At 43.3% G+C, this 24,747-nt stretch overlaps 1 protein-coding gene across 4 annotated transcripts in view; it reads right to left on the minus strand.

Moving 5' to 3' along the window:
- Positions 1-24,747, minus strand: part of LOC108710765 (transcription factor COE1) — a 402,967-nt gene that overhangs the window by 17,096 nt on the left and 361,124 nt on the right. For all 4 annotated transcript variants that reach the window (XM_041586021.1, XM_041586022.1, XM_018251928.2 and 1 more), the window contains exons 12-13: positions 900-965; positions 216-393 (exon numbers count right to left, since the gene is read on the minus strand). In XM_041586021.1, coding sequence (XP_041441955.1) covers positions 216-393; positions 900-965 — 244 coding nt within the window. The remainder of the gene's footprint in view (positions 1-215; positions 394-899; positions 966-24,747) is intronic.

The raw sequence follows: 24,747 nt of genomic DNA on the forward strand, positions 1-24,747 counted from the left end.
AAGGCACAAAGCTGCAGGCTGAGTTATACAAGAGAACTCTGAATATTACCCATCTATTACCCCTTCTATAAATTATAAAGATATCATAAGTCACAGAGGCATTCCGTGACGATGTGACGATATACGGGCACAAGGCCAAGTGCCTTTATTCAGATCATGCTTTTTGGTCATGAAAAAGCTGAAATAACTATTTTATTTTTTTTGTTTGCTCTTACCCTGGTTGGTGACTTGCGATGGCTCCGATACATTAACTGCTAACTGGCCGTTGAATGAATTGACTCCCATCATGCCTGGGTGCACAGAAGAGTTTGTGAGGGCAGGGAGCTGGCTATGGTTCCGTGGGACGCTATACAAGGCTTCGGCAATATCAGCTGCTCGCTTCAGTATGATTTCCTATGGAACAGGTCATAAACAGAGGCAAATGCAACTATTTATGTCAGTAAACTGGAAATAGTATTCTTCTCATTCCATGCTCTTAATGGCATTTTAAATATTTTTATAATATTGTAGGACTTCCAGTACTGTCCAAAGGATACATTTTTATATAAAAAATTCTGACTGGGTTTCCTTGAGTCCACCAGAGAACCAGGTACACTTTTCCTACTCTCACAGCAATTACATCTGATTAATCCCAAATGGTATAGGTTTTTATATAAGTCCATGTTGAATAAGTAAAAGTTAATGGGAATTGCCCTGTGCTGGAGCCCAATATGGCCTGGGTTGGAGCCTACTAGAAGATCCTCTGGTTCCCTGGTTGGCAAGAAAACCGATTACAGAATATTTCAGAGACACCAACTGGCATATGCCAGTTAGGTGCATGCGGCAGGCCATGCCCCCAACCTACGTGAGGCCCCATTCTCTAAATATCATACATGTATTATAAACAGTATGGACAATACCTGATTGTTGTGCGGCATTCCAAATAAAGCTTCCACCAGATCTGCAGCGCGCTTTAGAATCACCTCCTGTGGATAAAGACACCAATGGCCATTAGCTTGTTCCAAATAGAATTATCCCAGAGAAGAATATGCCAGTGTAGCACTTGTCAGTCACTAAATGCCAATACTGTTCACTGTTAAAGGGGCATTATGAAATGCTGTGTGTGTAGATAGAGATAGATATCTAGATGATAGATAGATACTGTAGATAGATAAATAGATAGTGATCAGTGGGCGAATTTGTCATGTTTCGCCAAAAAATTCCCGAATTTCATGGAATTTCACCAGCGAAAAAGCATATTTTTTGCACCCCGGACGAATTTTCGCAAAATGTAATATTTGTGCCAGCGAATACATTCGCACATCACTAAGATAGCTAGCTAGCTAGATAGATAGATAGATAGATAGATAGATAGATAGATAGATAGATAGATAGATAGATAGATAGACTTTTTCTAGATACTGGAGATAGATAGATAGATAGATAGATAGATAGATAGATAGACTTTTTCTAGCTACTGGAGATAGATAGACACATAGATAGACACAGACAGACAGATAGACAGACAGACCGACAGACAGACAGACAGATAGATAGATTATGTAGATATATAGATAATGTAGATAGATAGATAGATACTGTAGATAGATAGATACTGTAGATAGATAGATACTGTAGATAGATAGATGATAGATAGATACATAGATAGATGGATAGATAAATCAATAGATAAATAGATAGATAGATAGATAATAAATACTGTAGATGGATACTGTAGATAGATAGATAGATAATGTAGATAGATAGACATATACAGTAGATAGATAGATACTGTAGATAAATAGATAGATATATAGATAGATAGATAGATAGATACTGTAGATAGATAGATAGATAGATAGATACTGTACATAGATACTGTAGATAGATAGATAGATACTGTAAATATATTGATACTGCAGATAGATAGATAGATAGATAGATAGATAGATACTGTAGATAGATAGATTATAGATAGATACATAGATAGATGGATAGATAGATCAATAGATAAATAGATAGATGGATAGATAATAAATACTGTAGATGGATACTGCAGATAGATAAATACTGTAGATAGATAGATAGATAGATAATGTAGATAGATAGACATATACAGTAGATAGATAGATACTGTAGATAAATAGATAGATAGATATATAGATAGATAGATACTGTAGATAGATACTGTAGATAGATACTATAGACAGATAGATAGGCAGATAGATAGATAGATAGATAGATAGATAGATAGATAGATAGATAGATACTGTACATAGATACTGTAGATAGATAGATAGATAGATAGATAGATACTGTAAATATATTGATACTGCAGATAGATAGATAGATAGATAGATACTGTAGATAGATACTGTAGATAAATACTGTAGATAGATAGATAGATGATAGATGATAGATAGATAGATAGATACAATAGATAGATAGATAGATAGATAGATACTTAGATACTTTAGATACTGTAGATAGATAGATAGATAGATAGATAGATAATAGATAGATAGATAAATACTGTAGATAGATTGCCCCAACTATGTACATCTATATATATATATATATATATGAAATAAAGTACCCCCTATTGTAAAATATAAGGATATTATATTATCACCGAGGAGTACCATGACCATATTAAAGTGTGAGGCTGAACTTTGAGGTTACTTCTAATATCCTCATATTTTCCATCTTTATTAAATTTATTATAATACACAAGTTTTAGTGAGTCGTGTGACAAAAATGACATTACTACTCACCATTTACAACTGATGACATCACTAGTCACCATTTATAAGAACATCATTTACATGATATTCATGGTCATTATCCTGTGATTAATGGATATGGATAACTGCAAGGGCCATTAAGCTGCAAAGAGTGCGATAGTTTTGATACTTAATAAACGAATTAGTACAAATGATGGAATGAGACTCTCAAACAGGCCTGTTATCTTAACTCAAACTTTGGATGTTTTTAGTAACATTGTTTGATGCTGTTTTGAGGCATTATGTAGTCACAGCAATACTAATAAATTGAAACAGAGTTATATAATATTGTGCTTTTATCTGTAAAATGGATTTATTGTTTTAAACGTTGAGATTATTTATAATTGCTATTTATATATGTGCTATGCATTTTTTAGACATATATGTATGTAATGAGCGATATTTAAATGGCAGTCAGACGTTTCGGTGACAATGTCACTATGTCAGATTCAATTTGTCTGGTTTCCTGCCAACTCTTGTATTTAAGGTATTTTTACAACCTCTTAGACACTTTGAGAAAGGCCTCGGAGGAGGCTGAAAGGTTAGTCTCACATTTAACAATAAATCATTTTTCTAATTTATATAAGACCTGAGAGTGCGGTTCTTTCTTGCTGGTTATATATTGGAATTTTTGACACTGCACCCAGGCAATTTAAACCTATTTTCATGAGTGCTGGCTACCCTGTGGACTATATATATATATATATATATAACTTATTTAGCAACTTGCCCGGGTGCTGGTAAATAAGGTAAATAAAGTGACATAGTACCAAACTCAACGGGAATACTTGTGAAAAAATCAAGATTTATTGAAAAATCAATATAATGATTATAAAAACAAATTAGACTCTATGCTCTGAATAGGACTAGATTCCAGTTGGCTAAATACTTCTACCCATGAGTTTCTAACCACCGCATACCCTAAGGTCCCCATCATATATACCATTCCAAAGATACATAAATCCACCACCCACCCACCTGGTAGACCTATTATTTCAGCCAGAGACTCATTGTTCCAGTCTGTTGCCCAATATCTTGACTACTTTCTACAACCCAGTGTTAAATCTATGGACTCCTTTTTACGTGATAGCACCCATTTGATTAATCTACTACAGGAATTGTCCACCCCCAAAGGGTGCCTCCTGGTCTCCATGGACATTACCAGTTTATGGACTATCATTCCACATGAGGCAGGTATTGCTGTTATAAAACAATGTGGCCATAAGGACCTTCCCATTGAATACATCTGTTCTCTTCTTGACCTTGCACTCTCACATAATTACTTAATGTTTGAAGACAAGTTTTATTTGCAGACAGCTGGGACTGCTATGGGTTCAAATGTAGATCCTTTGTTTGCAAATTTGTACATGGCAGAGTATGAAAACCGGTACATCTCAACAAGTCCATCATTTTCTACAAACACTACATCGATGACTGTTTTTGGTATGGCATGGCTCCTCAGGAGAACTATTAGCTTTTCCAAAGAATCTTAATACATGAACCACTCATGTTAGGTTCACCATAGAGTACAGTGAGTCCTCTATACATTTTCTAGATTTGGAAATATACAGGGATGGTTACAGTTTAGCCACGCAAAGCTACTGACAGAAACACCATTTTGCATGCACACTCGCACCACCCTTCTACTACCTCCAGATGGGTCTTGTATTCACAGTTCCTTCGAGTTCTTAGGAACAATTCAGATCGGGACAGAGCTTTATAACAGCTGAATGAAATGGCTGAACGGTTCCTTAAACGAGGTTACAACCCAAGGTTGATCATGAAGCAGAAAGAGAAAGCCCTCCATCTTACACAAAGTGATTTATTGAAAGCTCAATGAAACAATATTCTCTGATTGGGGCATGGACTAATGTGTTTTTGTGTTAATCTTTTCCTTTTTCATACTTGGACTGACTGAGGTCCTTGATAACATTTATACGTATAACAGAAAAAATTATATTACTAATTTGATTTCCCCAGGGGACCCTCGGTTGTGGATTTTTGTTTTGTTTTTTTGGTTTTCCATTTGTGATATTTGCAAGATGCTAATTTCGATATGACGCCAGTTGACTTATTGCAAGCCTGCCACTGTAAAATGTTGCCTTTCATTTTGTCGTGACCCCGGAGCCCATCAGGTCTGAACAACAAATTCTAGTTATGATCCCGCAAGTTCGGATGTAGCATTGACACCACTGTTAACCAACCACTGTTATGCACAAGTTTTTTTCTGTTACCCAGGTGTAAGCTTTTTCCCTACTCTTATAACAAAGTTTCACTTGCTTGTTTACAAGGGTTGCCATGACAACCATTGTTTTTGGTGCCATTCACTTCTGGGGGAGGGTATTTAGCAGTTTGTGTTTGTCACAGTCTGGTTTGTTAGCCTTGAGAAAGAGCACAGTTGGTGTTCGAAACGTCTGATAAATCTTGATTTTTCCCGTTGAGTGTGGCACTATGCTGTACCATACTAAATAAAAGGTAATTTATTTTCAGCGTTTCGGCACCTTCGCCATTGTAGCCCAATAACAAGGCAGCATAGTCCAGTACCTCGCTGCCGGTTTTACTCTGTTCACTCATAGACCTATGGTCTTTCTCCTTTCCTCTACTGCCCATGGTTCTCAGGCTCCACCCCCGGTGCCATGGGAGCCGGACGACTTCAAGCAGGATGTGGTGTTCAGAACAAAAGGGACCAGCTTGCGAATGCTTCCTACCGCACCATAATTACACGGCCTCAGTCATACCATTACCCTATCTGGCACATGTATACCAGTTCTTACTCCAGTAACACCATGTGCATAAGGGGGTATCTCATGCTACTCCAGGCCTTAATACTGTACTAATGTCCCTATCCACCAGTACCTGTCATTTTTGTACCACGTCCTTGCAGTTGCACTAGAGACAAGACCTGCCACTTCCAACAATCTCCCAGGGGATATTGCGACAGCATTCGAATGCTTGGTTGTCGGGAGCTCTATTCCTTCAATCCCCATCTCAATCCTTCCTGGAGTACAATATTATCTGTGGAAAAAACACACAAATCAATTGTTTCCGTTTACTAATATCCACTTGCTACAATTTAGGTAATTTGTTCATCTTGTTCTGCTTGGTAACACAGTCTCAACCCTAGTGTCAGCTTCCACACTGTAAGTCATTCAACCCGCTATCAATGTCCTTATGTAGAAACATTTTGAGTCCAAAGATCCTCAATAAATCTGGAAAGAAAGATACATTATGTCCCGATGATTATATTCCAATGATTATTGCCACCATATATTTATAGTGTCCACCGAGACCAGAATCATTAATAAAACAGGGACATCGGTAGTGCCTCATTTAACCCCTTTGGGGCCAGAGTGTCCAGCTTGAAGATCCACTTTCATTCTCTCTGTATCAGCATAAGATTCCTATTCCCTCCTCTGCGGGGGTCTGGTACATGGTCGATAATCATGTGGCGAAACTGTGGTAGAGAATGTTTAAATTTGAGCCAATGCCGTGCTACTGGTTGGTCCGCTTTCCCGGTTGCTAAGGAAATCCTTATCGCACTCCTAAGATTATTCATCCTCTCTCTATACATATTAGCGGCTTTACCCACATAGTGTAGACCACATGGGCACCAGGCCATGTAAACCACATGATCCGAGGTGCAGGAGACCCTATGTTTAATGTCAAATCTGACACCTGTCCTAGGGTCTGTCCTAGTGCAACATCCCACTACAGCCGGCACATTTAAAGCACCCTTTCTTTAAAGGTCTGTCTGAGTTGTTCCGGATTACTTTTAGGATTACTTTTAGGAACTGTGAGTACAGGACCCCCCGGGACATATGTGTAGGGTGATGTGAGTGTGCCTGTATCAGGCTATTTTTTTCAGTAGGTTTCCTATACAAAGTGGTCCATCTTTAAACAGGGAGAAGGGTTGCTTCTCCCTGTTTAAAGATGGTTATATCCAGGTAATGAATTGTCTGCTTGTCCTGAGTCTATTTTGTTTAAGGAATCATGGAAGTCAGTCAGTTCAATCTCTGTACTTTTTCATACCAATAATGTAGCGTTTGTAAAAGTAGATGTTATCTCCACCTAAGGGTAATAACAAGTTCTTCTCATAGTGCTCCATAAAAATGTTGGCAAGTGATGGAGCCACATTTGACCCGATCGCAGTCCCGGCCACATGTAGAAAAAATGTATCATTAAACATAAAATAGTTGTGGGACAGGATCAAGTCCAAGAGAGAAATCAAAAATTCCACCGGGGGCAACCCTTTATGGTACTTAATAAGGGCTTCTCTGCATATTGCTATCCCTGCCTCATGGGGGATCACAGTATACAAACTGGATACATCCATTGTCGCCAAAATACTATCGACCGGGATTACCAAGTCTTTCAATGTTGTCAAAAAATGTGTGGTGTCTTTCATGTAAGAATCAATCTTTTGTACTATTGGCTGCAAGTAGTGAACAATAAATATGGCAATTGGCTGAATCAGAGCGCCTACTGCCGAGATGATGGGGTGACCTGGAGGTGAAGTAAGTGATTTATGTATCTTAGGTAAAGTATACATAAATGGTATCCTAGAGAAGTCAGTAGTTAAAAACTGCCTGGTGCTTTCGTCAACCCACACTGCTGTTGCTGCAGTATTGCTTAATGTGTCCAACAATTGTTTAAACTTAATTGTGGTGTCTCCCTTTAGTCTCACATATGTGTTGGTATATGTGTTGGTATATGTGTTGGTAAACTGCTTGGCAATCTCTTCCATGTAATATGCTTTATCCAGTACAACTATACCACCTCCTTTATCAGCCTGCCGGATGAAAATCTCTTTATCTGCTTTCATTGTTTTTATAGCCTCTCTCTATTGCTGTGATATTGGGGTGGTGATTCATCTCCTTGCTGTGTATTTTAGACAGATCATTACTTAAAAGGTGTGTGAAGGTAGAGATAGAGGGGGCTGTATTCTGAGGGTCAAATGTACTTTTTGCTTTAAAAGTCACTGGCTTGATTCTTAGGGTTGGGGCAGACGAGCAGATTCGGGGAGATTTATTTGCCTGGTGACTAATCGCCTCTTCTGCTTGGCGACAATCTCCCCAAACTCGCGGAAGAATCGCCTGCGCTAATACACTCGCTGCACTTCGATTTCCGAAGTCGCCCGAAGTTTCCAACTTCGGGTGACTTCGGAAATCGAAGCGCCACAAGTGTATTAGCGCAGGCGATTCTTCATTTAGAATATACAAAAGGTGTTTGCGGAGCACCTCCCATCAAATGAAAAAACAGAGGACGGTGTGCAGGGTCAAGTATATAAATCAATATTGAAGAGAAAAGAGAAAGATTTAGATCTGCACCTTCCCATCCACACAAGTGGAACCTCAATTGTATATAGATACACATATATGTTAAAAATTAGCTTTCATTCAGTCATTTGTTAAAAATAGAAGTCCAGTGTAAGACCATTAAAATTAGGTTAAAGACAGCGAGGCGGATTACCATGAGAGGGTTATAAATTCTGAGCATATAGCAGTACACATAGGCAGTAGTTAGGATTCAGAATCACTGAATGTGCCCTTGGGGTTCAAAGCACTGATCATGTAATCATTCACCTAGGCACTCCACAAAAAGAGAGGGAGAAAGGAGGAGTTCCTGGGAAAATGTTAATACTCTGATCAGTGTAGGGAGCAATTGGTTTTCAACACAACGTCCTGTGTATATAGGCTATAGTTAATGCGGTATGCGTATAGCCAAAAAAAAAAAAAAAAGAGCGCTAATTGCTGAGCATGTAAATATCAGGCTCCATTTCCCAAATACATTCCCAGCCAACCCCTTCACCCACAATATCTCACCCTCCTGGTTCCTAAAGATCAGCCACTACTGTGCGCCAAATTCGGGTGTACAGAAGGAGATGCCATAAAGTGCCGATGAACCGGGAGGGTGAGATATTGTGGGTGAAGGGGTTTGCTGGGAATTGGAGCCTGATATTTACATGCTCAGCAATGAGCGTTTTTGTTTTTTTTGGGCTATACGCATACCGCATTAACTATAGCGTATATACACATGACGCTGTGTTGAAAAGCAATTGCTCCCTTCACTGATTGGAGTATTAACATTTTCCCAGGAACTCTCTCTTTCTCCCTCTCTTTTTGTGGAGTGCCTAGGTGGGTGATTACACGATCAATGCTTTGAACCCCGGGGGCACATTCAGTGATTCTGAATCCTAACTTCTGCCTATGTGTACTGCTATATGCTCAGAATTTATAACCCTCTCATGGTAATCCGCCTCCCTGTCTTTAACCTAATTTTAATGGTGTTACACTGGACTTCTATTTTTAACAAATGACTGAATAAAAGTTATGTTTTAACATACATGTGTATCTATATACAATTGAGGTTCTGGACTCGTGTGGATGGGAAGGTGCAGTTTTAGGGGCCAAATCTTTCTCTTTTCTCTTCAATATTGATTCTTCATTCAAGCAAACGGAAGGCAGATGGAAGGCAGTTCGGGGAGATTGTCGCCACACAGAAGAGGCTTCTCTGCCCCAACCCTTAAAGTGATCTTTTAATTTCAAATGCCCTTTAAATATATGGATATCCTTGTATGCCTCAAAAGGTTCTGCCCAGTTGGTGGGAAAAACTTTAACCCTCGATTCAGTAATCTGGTCTCCCCCATGTTCAGAGTATGTCTGGATAAATTTACCACTATGTCCTCCTCCTCCCTCTGCGTGGGGGCATATTGTCTATTTTCCTTCCCTCCCCTCCTGATGCTGCCTGCCCTTCTAGTGGATCTGCTGATGTCTGAGGGGTGCTGTCCAAAAAGGCTTTGTAGAGCTAGTTTGATTACCTTGATCCGAGTCTGTGGAATCCCCTGAACTATCTACTGTGATCAGGGAGAAAGGTTTGTATCTACGGGTAGTTCCCCTTGCTCTATTATCCGGAAGTCCCAGGAGCCACCTATACACCCTCTTTTGTCTGTAATCCTCCCTCACAGTAAGTAACTTCAGATCCTGTCTGTATTTAGTCAGGTTAGACTCAATGTTCTTAATCCAGACAATCATTTTATCCTGTGTTGAATGTCTTAACTGCTGGGATTCAAACTCCTCAATTTCACCCTGGGTGGTTTTCAGTTCTTTACCCACAAATTCCACAACTAGTAATTACGAGTCAGATAAGCATTTATTTAGGATCTTACACCACTTGCTGCAAAAATCAGGGTTGGACCTACCCAATGTTGGTATGTTCCTAATCCTAAAGTATTATATTTTGTCTGTAGTAATTTGATAGATATGTCCCATGTAATAACAAATCTATTTCCCTCTTTTTTAGATTAAGCAAATTATGATAAAGGTCCCAGGGGTCCTACCCGATGTGGAGCTGGCTGGGAGGTTTGCAAACAAAATCCTTTCGGCATCCTCCGGGGTGAAAGTATGTTCTCCTGTCGTCTCTATATCAGAAGTGGACTGTATATCTTCCATCCTCCAGAGGTATATCCTGCTGTGTGTGGAGCTACTGAGTGTAGAATCCTGCTCAAACAAAGTGCACCGGATTGGAACACTAAATTAAATTGGGACCCTTTCACCTGATTGGTCCTGTACTGATTGCACCACCTCATGAGAATATTTTGATCTCTTTTTTACTTTGTTTGAGCAGGAGGATTCTACACTCAATAGCTCCACACACAGCAGGATATACCTCTGGAGGGGAACTACCTGCAGATACAAACCATTCTCCCTGATCACAGTAGATAGCTCAGGGGATTCCACAGACTCGGATCAAGGTAATCAAACTAGCTCAACATGGCCTTTTTTAGACAGCAACCCATAGACATCAGCAGATCCAGTTTAAGCGCAGGCAGCATCAGGAGGGGAGGGAAGAAAAATAGACAACAAGCCCCCACGCAGAGGGAGGAGGAGGACATAGTGGTAAATTTATCCAGACATACACTGACCATGGGGGAGACCAGATTCAAGGGTCAAAGTTTGTTCCCACCAACTGGGCGGAACCTTTTGAGGCATCCAAGGATATCCATATATTTAAAGGGCATTTGAAATTAAAAGATCACTTTAAGGACCAAGCCCCCATCAAGCCAGTGACTTTTAAAGCAAAAAGTACATTTGACCCTCAGAATACAGCCCCCTCTATCTCTACCTTCACTCACCTTTTAAGTAATGATCTGTCTAAAATACACGGCAAGAAGTTGAAGAACCACCCCAATCTCACAGCAATAGAGAGAGAGGCTATAAAAACACTGAAAGCAGATAAAGAGATTATCATTCGGCAGGCTGATAAAGGAGGTGGGATAGTTGTACTGGATAAAGCATATTACATGGAAGAGATTGCCAAGCAGCTATCAGATACCAACACATATGTGAGACTAAAGGGAGACCCCACAGTTAAGTTTAAACAATTGTTGGACACATTAATCAATACAGCGGCAACAGCGAGGTGGGTTGACAAAAGCACCAGGCAGTTTTTAACTACTACCTTCCCTAGGATACCATTTATGTATACTTTACCTAAGATACATAAATCACTTACTTCACCTCCAGGTCGCCCCATCATCTCAGTGGTAGGCTCTCTGTTTCAGCCAATTGCCATATTTATTGATCACTACTTGCAGCCAATAGTACAAAAGATGTATTCATACGTGAAAGACACCACACCTTTATTGACAACATTGAAAGACTTGGTAATCCCGGTCGAGTATTTTGGTGACAATGAACGTATCCAGTTTGTATACTGTGATCCCCCCATGAGGCAGGGATAGCAATATACAGAAAAGCCCTTATTACGTCCCATAAAAGGTTGCCCCTGGAAGAATTTTTGATTTCTCTCTTGGACTTGATCCTATCCCACAACTATTTTATGTTTAATGATAAATTTTTTCTACAAGTGGCCGGGACCGCGATGGGATCAAATGTGGCTCCATCATTTGCCATTGGTATTGGTATGGAAAGGTACAGAGATTGAACTGACTGACTTCCGTGAATCCTTAAACAAGTTAGACTCACCCATTAGGCTGACCCAGGACAAGCAGACAATTCATTACCTGAACATAACCATTTTAAACAGGGGGAAGGGTTGGGGACCACTTTGTATAGGAAACCTACTGATAAAAATAGCCTGATACAAGCACACTCACATCACCCTACACATATGTCCTGGGGGGTCCTGTACTCACAGTTCCTAAGAGGAACAACTCAGACAGGAGTACAGCGCAACTGCAACTCACTTCCTTAGCTGCACAGTTTGTGGCAAGAGGATACAACAGAACCTTAGTTAATGAACAATTGAGAAGAGCTGAACTGATGACCCAGGATGCTTTGCTAAACCCAGATACGACTAAGAGGAGGGCTCCTCCTGATTTAATTTTTTCCACAAAATGGACAGAGACAAGTGTGGAGATGAAAAAGGCTCTGACCAACCGATGGGAGATTATTAAGGCTGATCATAATCTACCTTTTGCAGATACAAAACCACTAGTAGCCTATAGAAGAGGGCGCAATCTAGGCGATTTACTAGTGGTGATTTAACCTGTAGTGGGATGTTGCAGGGCTCCCACTTCACACACCCTAGGACAGGCGTCAGATTTGTCATTAAACATAGGGTCTACTGCACCTCGGATCATGTGGTTTACATGGCCTGGTCCCCATGTGGTCTAAACTATGTGGGTAAAGCCGCTACTACGTATAGAGAAAGGATGAATAATCATAGGAGTGCGATAAGGATTGCCTTTGCAACGGGGAAAGTGGACCAACCAGTAGCACGGCATTGGCTCAAATTTAAACATTCTCCACCACAGTTTCGCCACATGATTATCGACCATGTACCAGCCCCCCGCAGAGGAGGGAATATTGATCTTATCAAAGTGGATCTTCAAGCTGGACACTCTGGCCTCAAAGGGGTTAAATGAGACAATAATTATTGGGACATAATCATTGGAATATAATTTACCAGATTTACTGAGGATTTTAGGACTCAAAATGTTTCTTCATAAGGACATGAAATGACTTGCAGTGTGGAAGCTGACACTAGGGTTGAGAACATGTTACCAAGCAGAACAAGATGAACAAATTACCTAAATTGTAGTAAATGGATATTAGTAAACGGAAACAACTGATTTGTGTGTTTTTTCCACAGATAATATTGTACTCCAGGAAGGATTGAGATGGCGATTGAAGGAATAGAGCTCCCGACAACCAAGCATTCCAGTGCTGCCGAAATATCCCCTGGGAGATCGTTGGAAGTCGCAGGTCTTGTCTCTAGTGCGACTGCAAGGACATGGTACAAAAATGACAGGTACTGGTGGATAGGGACATTAGTACAGTATTAAGGCCTGGAGTAGTGTGAGATACCCCCTTATGCACACAGTGTTACTGGAGTAAGAACCGGTATACGTGTGCCATGTGTTATAACTGAGGCCGTGTAATTTTGGCGCGGTAGGAAGCATTTGTAAGCTGGTCCCTTTTGTTCCGAACACCACGTCATGCTTGAAGGCATCCGGCTCCCATGGCAATGGGGGTGGAGCCTGAGATACGTGCACATGGGCAGTAGAACAGCATGGGAAAGGAGAAAGATAGGTCTATGAGCGAGGTACTGGACTGTGCTGACTTGTTATCGGGCTACAATGGCAAGTGTTTTTATTTGGGGTTTCCGATCGCGGACGGGAACAAGGCCGTAACAATATACGCCATATTTTCTTTAAATGTCATGTGAGCACTGCATTGAAGGACTTTATGTGTTGGACACATTGAATATACGGCAAAAATGCTTTTCACTATGTTTTTATTCAGTAACAGCACAGAATGTTTTTAGATGTGTAAGTCAATCACTCATACCTGCTTGTTTGGCGCCATTTTCTCACCTATAAATTCTTAGCACTGATGTGTAGGGATCACACCACACACACACACACACACACCACACACATATATATATATATATATATATTATATATATATATATATAATATATTATATATATATATACACACACACACCAAGACAGCTTGGTGTGTGTAAACCAGTAGGTTTGTGGTGGTGCCTGGGTAGTGCCAGCTATGTCCTGCTTTGGTGAGTGCATAAGACAGAGGGACCCTTTAAAAAAGCAACCCTGTTTTCAGAGAATTCTTCCCAAAAAGTTGCATAAAGTTGAAAATGACTGACAATGCCACCCTTCCAAAAAAAAGCAAATTTTGACATTCCAGGCAGATTCTCATCAAAAATGAGATCTAATTGATTTCATTTTGCTGTCACCATAAACCTTTTTTCCCCAAAATCTCAGATGACAGGCTTTTAGATTTAACATTCCGTGCTGTATAAGGATGAGTCTCTTTGTGAGCTGGGGGGAACCAGGAGGGGCAATGCATTCTCACAAGGGAACATCTGCCCCCCACTTATGTTGCTGTTTATTTACCTAGGATGAGGGGAAGGATGGGAACCAGGAAGGCTGCGGATCTCTTGCTTAAGGGTCAGTCCACACGAGCAGATTCGGGGGGATTTAGTCACCTGGCGACTAATCGCCTCTTCTTCTGGGCGATAATCTCCCCAAACTGCCTTTGTGTGTCTGCCCGTCCGCTATAATGAAAAATTGCCTGCGCTAAAGCACAAGTGGCGAAACACGAGGAAACTTCGGGCGACTTCAGAATACAACGCGCCGCATGTACTTTAGCGCAGGCGACTTTTTTCCCCGAATCTGCTCGTGTGGACTGACCCTAAATCTCTATTTCTTGGAAGAATGAATAGGGACCACTATTCTGGGCTCCACAGAGCAACCATTGCACGTAGAGAGGAAATAAAGTTACAGTTGAGAAGGGGCTGGAAATTTAGGGGGCATTAGGGGGAGGAGCCTGTAAATGTGGCATTATGTGTATAGTGAGGCAAGATGTCAACAGAAGGGGCTGTAACAGTGGGATAAAATGTACTAATGGGTAAGAGGCAAGATGGTGTCAAGTGGAAGAGGTTGTAGCAGTGGGATTGTGTGTATAGTAAGGTGTAAGGGGATTGTAGGGGGCATTTAGTGAGGAACAGTGCACAAAAAAAATGATAAGCTGCCATGTTTTTCACACTTTGGACCCTGTGTCACTATTAATGTATCTGGCTAAAGGTCCTTTAACTGCCTGCTTTTGGCAACACTGGGGCTCATTTCTAAACACTGGGAAAATCTGCACCTGGGCAGTTAGCCACAACAATTGGTCGCTATGGGTTACTGCCCAGGTGCAAATTTGCCCCACTGCATTTTTAAGGGGCAGATGGCGGAGACAAATAAACATACCCCCTAACATGGGCATCATTCATGTTAGGGAGCACTGGTTGGTAACGGGATGCAAACAAGCCCCCTACTTACAGGCTGTTCTATGGCAGGTGGTAGAGACAGGACTGCCTTGCACTGTTGCTGCGTTCTGCACCTTCTGCCAGGTGCAGTATAAGCCTAGATGCAAGTCCCTTTTTGAATATGCCCTTAGAGGCATGAAAAAATAGTTTTTGGGTATGATAGTGTGCACAGTAAGTAACTCTTTATTTGCAAGGCACACAATGCAGCCCCAGCAGTTCCCATCATCCGCTGTGAGCCAGTGGCTGTTATTGTTAAATGATAATAATAAACAGCTGGAGATCTGCAGGTTGGATTGTAAATAACGGTGCTGCCATCAATACAGGCAGCTCTGTTTCCGGCCTATCCACTGGCACGCGTTCCGCCTCTGCCGAATTATATTCCTTTAATTAGCCACACATAATTGAAAATTACAGTTAAGTGATGAGAAATTGGATGTTTATGCTGTGTGTTTTTGATCTTTATGTTACAGAATTAGCACTAACCATACCCAGTCCCAGACAAAGCAGAGGCCGCACCTAGTTAAATTTACTGCGAGCTGGTGTGCCCCGTAAACTCAGAGGTCGGGAGTTAGATTTCCCTAATGGAAATGGACCTGTTTATGATTTTTTGGGCCTTTTGTCACGTTGATCCCTTTCCCGTGAAGTCTGCAGCAGCTTCAAAAGCACTGAGTATGGGATAATGGTTTCACTAATTGGCGTTTGTTTGGAGCCCATAAAAAGCCTGTAGCGCCGCGCCATTAGGCTAATATTTCCATTATTCCCTGTATAACATATGAAAAGCATGATACGCCCTTGCAGCGGCACAACAACCCTCTGTCCCAACACCCCCATAAATTTAGAAGCAGGCTGCCAAAGTGTGGTTTTGGTGGGGCCCAGTGGTGGTAAATGGAACATTTTCTAATTGGACCAGTGTTGTTAGTTGTCAAGGATTAGGTAGGGGGCGCTGTAGAGACTGAAGGGAAAGGGCGAGTCCTTGAGGCAGGAGCTGTATGTGCCTAGGGAACACTAGAAGGGGAAGCAGGAACAGGAAGATGAGGGCGAAGAGTCAGTCTGGATCAGGTGCAGAACAGGATGGAGAGGGCGAAGATCAGGAGTGGACTAGGCAGGAAGAAGAGGGCGACGACTCAACAGGAACAGACTGGATGGGGCAGGAGTGGAACAGCTTGGATGGGACAGGACGGTGCGGGCGTAGATCAAACTGGGGGATAGAGTGCAGAGGGAGACAGAAGCGGATAGCAAGACAGTAGCAGAAGGAGACTGGAGCGGATAGCAAGAGAGGACTGGAGCAAGAGAGGACTGGAGCACGATAGCAAGAGAGGGAGACTGGAGCACGATAGCAAGAGAGGGAGACTGGAGCACGATAGCAAGAGAGGGAGACTGGAGCACGATAGCAAGAGAGGGAGACTGGAGCAAGAGAGGGAGACTGGAGCAGGATAGCAAGAGAGGGAGACTGGAGCAGGATAGCAAGAGAGGGAGACTGGAGCAGGATAGCAAGAGAGGGAGACTGGAGCAGGATAGCAAGAGAGGGAGACTGGAGCAGGATAGCAAGAGAGGGAGACTGGAGCAGGATAGCAAGAGAGGGAGACTGGAGCAGGATAGCAAGAGAGGGAGACTGGAGGCAGGATAGCAAGAGAGGGAGACTGGAGCAGGATAGCAAGAGAGGGAGACTGGAGCAGGATAGCAAGAGAGGGAGACTGGAGCAGGATAGCAAGAGAGGGAGACTGGAGCAGGATAGCAAGAGGGGTACAAGGTAGGGTCGGATCAAGATAAGATAAAGCAAGACAAGGACAGGCAGAAAGACAAGGCAAGGCAAGGCAGAATAACAAGGTAAAAGGGGCAAGAGCTAGAACTACCTAGTTAGGGGCGCAGCCGCAGTACTAGGAACACAATACAATGCTCTGGCAAGGAGTGGTCTAAGAGCTACCCTTAAATAGGGAAGAGTCAGCCCTGATTGGCTGATTAACTAGGTAGCAGCTGGGTTGAGGCTGGAGATGTCAAACAGGCTGCAGCTGAGCTGGGGCTGGAGAGGCCAATCAGGCGGAAGCTGGGCTGAGACTGCAGAAGCCAGGTTATACCTAGCAAGCAACCCTACAGGCTGCTCACCTGGCCAAATGGTCAAGGCATCGAGCCAGAAACCCAAAGGTCCCCGGCTCGAACCCCAGCAATACCTGACATTAGTGGAGTACCGCAGCGCTCTCTACTAGGTCCCTTGCTTTTCAACTTGTTTATTAATGACCTGGAGGTGGGCATTGAAAGTACTGTTTCTATGTTTACAGATAATACTAAATTGTGCAGAACTATAGGTTCCATGCAGGATGCTGCCACTTTGCAGAGTAATTTGTCTAAGTTGGGAAACTGGGCAGCAAACTGAAAAATGAGGTTCAATGTTGATAAATGCAAGGTTATGCACTTTGGCAAAAATAATATAAATGCAAGTTATACACTAAATGGTAGTGTGTTGGTAGTTACCTTAAATGAGAAAGATCAAGGGTTTTTTGTAGATAACAAGTTGTCTAATTCTGGGCAGTGTCATTTTGTGGCTACTAAAGCAAATAAAGTTCTGTCTTGCATAAAAAGGGCATTAACTCAAGGGAATAAAACATAATTACCGTATATACTCGTGTATAAGCCGACCCGTGTATAAGCCGAGGTACCTAATTTACCTAAGAAAACTGGAAAAATGTATTGACTCGTGTATAAGCCTAGGGGCCCCATGTCAGATTTCAAAATGTGAATATCGAGACATAAAAGTCAGCTCATTTTTACATTTAAAAGAAATGATTTAACAGATAAAATCATATTGAGAAGTTTGTAGACAATTTTGAGAAAAAGGAGTAACAAAAACTATGGAACAGAAAACTATGGAATCAGAGGCTGCACACTACCTCCCCACCACCGCAGGCGCCGCTACCCAGGTGGCGGCCATGGGCGCCGCCATTTTGGGAGCGAACGCCGGCAGGGAAGGACGCGCCGCCCGGAGCTCCTGGACCTGCTCCGGGCGGCGATCGTGACAGTCAGTCACAGACAGTCCTGCTGGGGCCGCGGAAGGAGCGTATTACGGTATGACCCGCGTATAAGCCGAGGTTGAGTTTTTCAGCACATTTTGGGTGCTGAAAAACTCGGCTTATACGCGAGTATATACGGTATGCCTCTTTATAGGTCCCTGGTGAGGCCATACTCTGGAGTATGCAGTGCAGTTTTGGACTCCAGTCCTTAAGAGGGATATAAATGAGCTGGAGAGAGTGCAGAGACGTGCAACTAAATTGGTTAGAGGGATGGAAGACTTAAATTATGAGGGAAGACTGTCAAGGTTAGGGTTGCTTTCTCTGGAAAAAAGGCGCTTGCGAGGGGACATGATTATACTTTACAAGTACATTAGAGGACATTATAGACAAATAGCAGGGGACCTTTTTACCCATAAAGTGGATCACCATACCAGAGGCCACCCCTTTAGACTAGAAGAAAAGAAATTTCATTTGAAGCAACGTAAGTGGTTCTTCACAGTCAGGACAGTGAGGTTGTGGAATGCACTGCCGGGTGTTGTGATGGCTGATTCAGTTAATTCCTTTAAGAATGGCTTGGATGATTTTTTGGACAGACATAATATCAAAGGCTATTGTGATACTAAGCTCTATGGTTAGTATAGGTAGTATAGGTATGGGTATTTAGAATTTATGTGAAAGTAGGGAGGGGTGTGTGTATTGATGCTGGGTTTTATTTGGAGGGGTTGAACTTGATGGACTTTGTCTTTTTTCAACACGATTTAACTATGTAACTATTGTGACAAAGAGCTATGTCCCAATAGGCTGCCTGTATATGATGGGAGGTATATAGCACCCAGCCTGAGGTATTGGCTCCTTTAAATCTCCAGGGTAAGACAGGTTAGGACCCTGGAGCAAGGATATAGTTCAGTATGCTGCCCAATTAGTCCGCAGGTGGGGCTGTTTAAGGGAGCCTGGCGGGGAGTGGGTGTGTTGTACTGGGAGTCAGAGAGAACCTCTGAACACACGCTGTGAAGTGTTTTGTGAAACAAACTGTGTGTTTGACTGCAACTCCAAATGGCAAATGTTTGTTACCACCGCAAGGAACTTTCCTATGGACTGTAACACTGCAAACCGGTGAGGTTTACATTATTATTTGACTGTTTAGCACGGAAATTGTGCCTGTTTAAGTTGTCCGGTTTGAACAATAAAACCCCAGGCAGGAGCCTGTTTCACTTTTGTTGCAAACCTAAGCCTCCTGTCTCCTCTGTAAGAACTGTTTTACCTGAGCCCTACCGGCTGCTTTGAGCTATTCCCCACAAATGGTGTTTCGGATGCGGGCAACAGAGAGACAGTGAGCATAATAGGACAACCATTGTTAAAAGGGCAGTGCTATCTGCTGCAGACTGTGGGAGTTGTAGTTCAACAACATGGAGGAACTTGTGTTGCAGCTGGCCAAAGTCAATGCTAGTCAGCAGGAGGCAAATGCTGCCCAGCAAGAGACCAATACCATCCAGAGGCAGAGTATGGCCACCCAGCAAGAGACTAATTGTTTGCTTGCAGCTCAACTGACAGCATTAGCAAAGGCGGTTGAGGCTGATCGACAACTCTTGACGGATGTGGTACAGCAGATGATTGCACTGGGGTCCAATGTGTCGAGTGGGGCCCCTAACACAGATAGCTCCATTAAGGCCAGTCGTTTTCTGCAAAAGATGACGCCACATGATGATGTGGAGGCATATCTGCATACTTTTGAAAGGACTGCCGAGAGGGAGTCTTGGCCCAAGTCCCAGTGGGCAGGTCTGGTAGCGCCTTTTCTGACTGGGGATTCGCAAAAGGCATACTTTGATTTGACCATAGCCGATGCCAAAGACTATGACAAGTTAAAAACGGAGATACTCCACCGCTTGGTGGTCACCTCAGCCGTTCGAGCTCAACGGGTGCACAAGTGGTCATACCAGCAAGAGAGGTCTCCCCGTGCCCAGATGTATGACTTAATTCATCTTGTGAAAAAGTGGCTGCAGCCAGAATCTCTGTCAGCTCCTCAAGTCGTGGAAAGGGTCACTATGGATCGCTTTCTGAGAGCTCTTCCGCCATCCTTGAGGAGATGGGTGAGTCATGCAGATCCCCAGACAGCCGATCACCTGGTGGAAATGGTGGAACGTTATATTGCCGCTGAGGACAACTTAGGATCGTTTCCACAAACACCGCAAAGCCAGCCACAAAACATCCATCCTGCAAGGTCCCCAGGAAAAGCCAATGATTCGTTGCCTCAGGATACTGGGGCTGACCAAAAGGCTATAGAATGGTCTAAAGGAGCTGACAAAACTCAGCTTGTCCCCTCCAACCAAGGGTCGAGGGCCAAGTGCAATGCTGGCGATGTAATGAGTGGGGTCATGTTGCTGCCAGGTGCCCACTACCTGCAGAGCCCATGGATGTCACTCGGCTCAGCAGGTGTCGTTGTTTGCTCACCCTGCGTGCACCGCAGACACTGACTTGCATTATGGCGTGGTAAAGGTGGGTGGAAAGGTCTGTTCAAGCTCTGTTGGATTCCGGGAGCTTAGTCACAATGGTGCACGCCAGTTTGGTAAGCCCAGACCAAGTTAATGAACGTAATCTTGGGGTGCTCTGTATTCATGGAGACTGTAAAAGTTATCCCACTGCTATAGTGACATTTTGAAACTGTTACTGGTACTGGCATGTCATGAAGTGGGTGTTTCCTCTGTTTTGATGCATAGTGTAATTTTTGGGACGAGACTTTCCCCTCTTTTGGAAGCTCTGGGAAAGGAAGGTTTCTCCACAGGGGTCTGAGAAAGGGATTCCTAAGGATTGCACCAGGGGTTTGTAAACCTAACTCAGAGGTAGTAACTGAAGGGGAACCATGCTTGAAGCAGATAATTTTCCCCTAGAGGTACTAGCAGGTGAAACAGAGTTGCCCTTGGAGCCCTCCGAAGCATCCGATATTGCCAGACTTGGAGGTCTCTCGGGTTAACTTTTGGAACAGCCCAAATGAGGGACCCTACCCTGAATAGGGCCTGGGAAAATGTTAAGGTAATTAATGGTGAACCTCAGGAACCTGGGGCTGAGAGTGTATTCCCTCATTTTTTCTGTCAGTCAAGATTTACTGTATCGGTTGACAAAGTCCAAGGGGGGGTGGTAGAGCAGTTGTTAGTGCCCCAGCCCCTATAGGCGAATGGTCTTGGACCTGGCCCACACTCACCCCCTGGGTGGTCACCTACGTCAGGAGAAAACCCAACAGCGAATTTTACAAAGGTTTTATTGGCCCGGTATATTTGCGGAGGTGAAGGGGTATTGTGACTCTTGCCCAGAATGCCAACTGTCTGCCCTGGTACCTCACTTCCGTAGCCCTCTAGTGCCATTGCCTATCATTGAGGTCCCATTTGAAAGAATTGCAATGGACTTGTAGGGCCACTGGTTAAGTCAGCTCGGGGCCATCAGTATATTCTCGTAATTATGGTATGCTACGCGGTATCCTGAGGCAGTCCCTTTAAGAAACACAGCCTCCAAAAATATTGCTAAAGAGCTGTTCTATATGTTTACCCGCACTGGCATTCCTAAAGAAGTCCTCACAGACCAGGGTACACCCTTTATGTCTCGGGTTATGAAGGAACTATGTAAGCTCTTGAAAATTAAACAGTTAAGAACTTCTGTTTATCACCCCCAGACTGATGGGTTGGTAGAGCGCTTTAACAAAACCCTGAAAAACATGTTAAAGAAGGTGGTAGATAAGGATGGGAGGGATTGGGACTGTCTCCTGCCATACCTTATGTTCGCCATTAGAGAGGTGCCCCAGTCATCCACAGGTTTTTCGCCCCTTTGAGCTATTGTATGGTCGTCATCCCAGGGGTCTCTTGGATGTAGCAAAAGAGACCTGGGAGCAAGAGGTAACACCCCCATAAGAGTGTGGGTGGAACATGTTACCCTCATGCAGGATAGAATTGCTGCAGTCATGCCCATAGTCAGGGAACACATGCAGCAAGCACAGAAGGCCCAGAGTCGGGTTACAACCGTTCAGCTTAAGGTTCGAACTTTCAACCCTGGGGACCGAGTATTGGTTCTTGTCCCAACAGTTGAGAGCAAGTCCTGGCTAAGTGGCAGGGCCCGTATGAAATAATCGAGAAAATTAGGTGAGGTGAACTATAAAGTTTACCAACCAAATAAAAGGAAGAAGAACAGCTTTACCACGTAAACTTAATAAACCCTGGAAGGACAGAGAAGTCCTCACGGCTATAATTCAACCCCTTCCTCCTACCCAGGACGGTATACAAAAGGTGAAAATAGCTGAAACCTTGTCAGAGCCACAAAAGCAAGAAGTCAGGGAGTTTCTGCAAAGAAACACTGAGGTGTTTTCTGACATACCAGGTTGTACAAATTTGATAAAACATGATGTCATTACTGATCCTCAGGTTCGGGTCCGCCTTAAGCCCTATCGGATCCCAGAGGCCCGTAGACAGGCAGTCGACGAGGAAGTGCAGAGGATGCTGGATTTGGGGGTAATTGAGAAGTCTGTAAGTGAGTGGAATAGTCCCATTGTGCTTGTTCCTAAACCAGATGGGTCTATACGATTTTGCAATGACTTCAGGAAGGTAAATGAAGTCTCAAAGTTTGATGCTTACCCTATGCCAAGGGTTGACGAGTTGATTGAACGACTAGGTCCTGCTAGGTACATAACAACTCTTGACCTAACTAGAGGGTATTGGCAGGTACCAATGTCAGAAACAGCTAGGGAGAAAACAGCCTTTTCTACCCCACAAGGGGCTCTTCCAGTATGTTCGTATGCCATTTGGCCTCCAGGGGGCCCCAGCCACGTTTCAAAGAATGATGGAACCAAATTCTTAGACCTCATCAACATTTTGCCTCTGCTTATTTGGATGACGTGGTCATTTTTAGCAGGGATTGGCAAAGTCACCTCCCCAGAGTACAGGCCGTCCTAAATTCCATTAGAGAAGCAGGCCTGACGGCAAATCCCAAGAAATGTGCCCTAGGTTTGGAAGAAGCCCGTTATCTGGGGTACACTATAGGGAGAGGTGTTATCAAGCCTCAAGTGAACAAGGTGGAGGCAATTAAAGACTGGCCCCAGCCACTCACTAAAAAGCAGGTTCGTACTTTTCTTGGTATGGTGGGCTATTATCGTAGGTTCATTCCAAATTTTGCAAGCAGGGCTGCTCCTTTGACCGACCTGACCAAAGGGAAAGGGTCCACAATGATTAAGTGGGGTCCAGAGGCAGAGGAGGCATTCCATGATTTGAAAGTGGTTTTATGCCAAGATCCAGTGTTGGTCGCACCAGACTTCAAAGAGAAATTTGTTGTGCAAACTGATGCCCTCTGGTGTTGGATTAGGTGTGGTATTGTCCACCAGTTAGTTGGGGAAGAAGAGCATCCAGTGGTCTACTTGAGCAGGAAGTTGACCCCTGCAGAAAAAAATTTATAGTATTGTTGAGCGGGAGTGCTTAGCAATTAAATGGGGCACTGGGAAGCTTTGCGGGTACTACCTTCTGGGGCCGCCAGTTTGTGCTCATTACGGACCACTCTCCCTTAACCTGGATGTCACAGGCAAAAGAAAGAAATTGCAAGGGTCACACGTTGGTTCCTTTCCTTGCAGAATTTCAATTTTACAGTGGAACACCGAGCAGGCAAACTGCAAGGTAATGCAGATGCCTTGTCAAGGGTCCACTGTATGGTGGCTAATGGTGTCCGAAACCCCGGGTTCGAACAGAGGGGGGAGGTATGTGACAAAGAGCTATGTCCCAATAGGCTGCCTGTATATGATGGGAGGTATATAGCACCCAGCCTGAGGTATTGGCTCCTTTAAATCTCCAGGGTAAGACAGGTTAGGACCCTGGAGCAAGGATATAGTTCAGTATGCTGCCCAATTAGTCCGCAGGTGGGGCTGTTTAAGGGAGCCTGGCGGGGAGTGGGTGTGTTGTACTGGGAGTCAGAGAGAACCTCTGAACACACGCTGTGAAGTGTTTTGTGAAACAAACTGTGTGTTTGACTGCAACTCCAAATGGCAAATGTTTGTTACCACCGCAAGGAACTTTCCTATGGACTGTAACACTGCAAACCGGTGAGGTTTACATTATTATTTGACTGTTTAGCACGGAAATTGTGCCTGTTTAAGTTGTCCGGTTTGAACAATAAAACCCCAGGCAGGAGCCTGTTTCACTTTTGTTGCAAACCTAAGCCTCCTGTCTCCTCTGTAAGAACTGTTTTACCTGAGCCCTACCGGCTGCTTTGAGCTATTCCCCACACTATGTATACTACTACAGAATACACTATACACTGTGCACACCCCACTGCTAGGGTTGTCACCTTTTCTGGAAAAAATACTGTATTTTTCTATATTTTATATCTTTACCTTGGTTGCCTTTTCCCTATGGGGCTGCTTCCGGGGGGGGGGGGAGAACTGATATCCCTCACAGCCCACAGTGAGGGTAAAGCTGGCCATAGATGCAAAGATCAAGGATTCGTACGATATTCGGACCGTGTGTGGAGAGTCCCGACATTTTTCATCCGGCGGAGATCGGTCGTTTGGTCGATCGGACAGGTTAGAAAATTTCTGTCGGCTGCTGGTAATATCTATCGATTTTCAGAGGGAGACTGTCACTAACTTTGTCGAACATAAATATCGTATGATTGCTGTCAGGGGCAGAACATCGGCTGATCTGTTCTTACTAC

Source organism: Xenopus laevis, chromosome 3L (genome assembly GCF_017654675.1).
Source record: "Xenopus laevis strain J_2021 chromosome 3L, Xenopus_laevis_v10.1, whole genome shotgun sequence".
NCBI lineage: Eukaryota > Metazoa > Chordata > Amphibia > Anura > Pipidae > Xenopus > Xenopus laevis.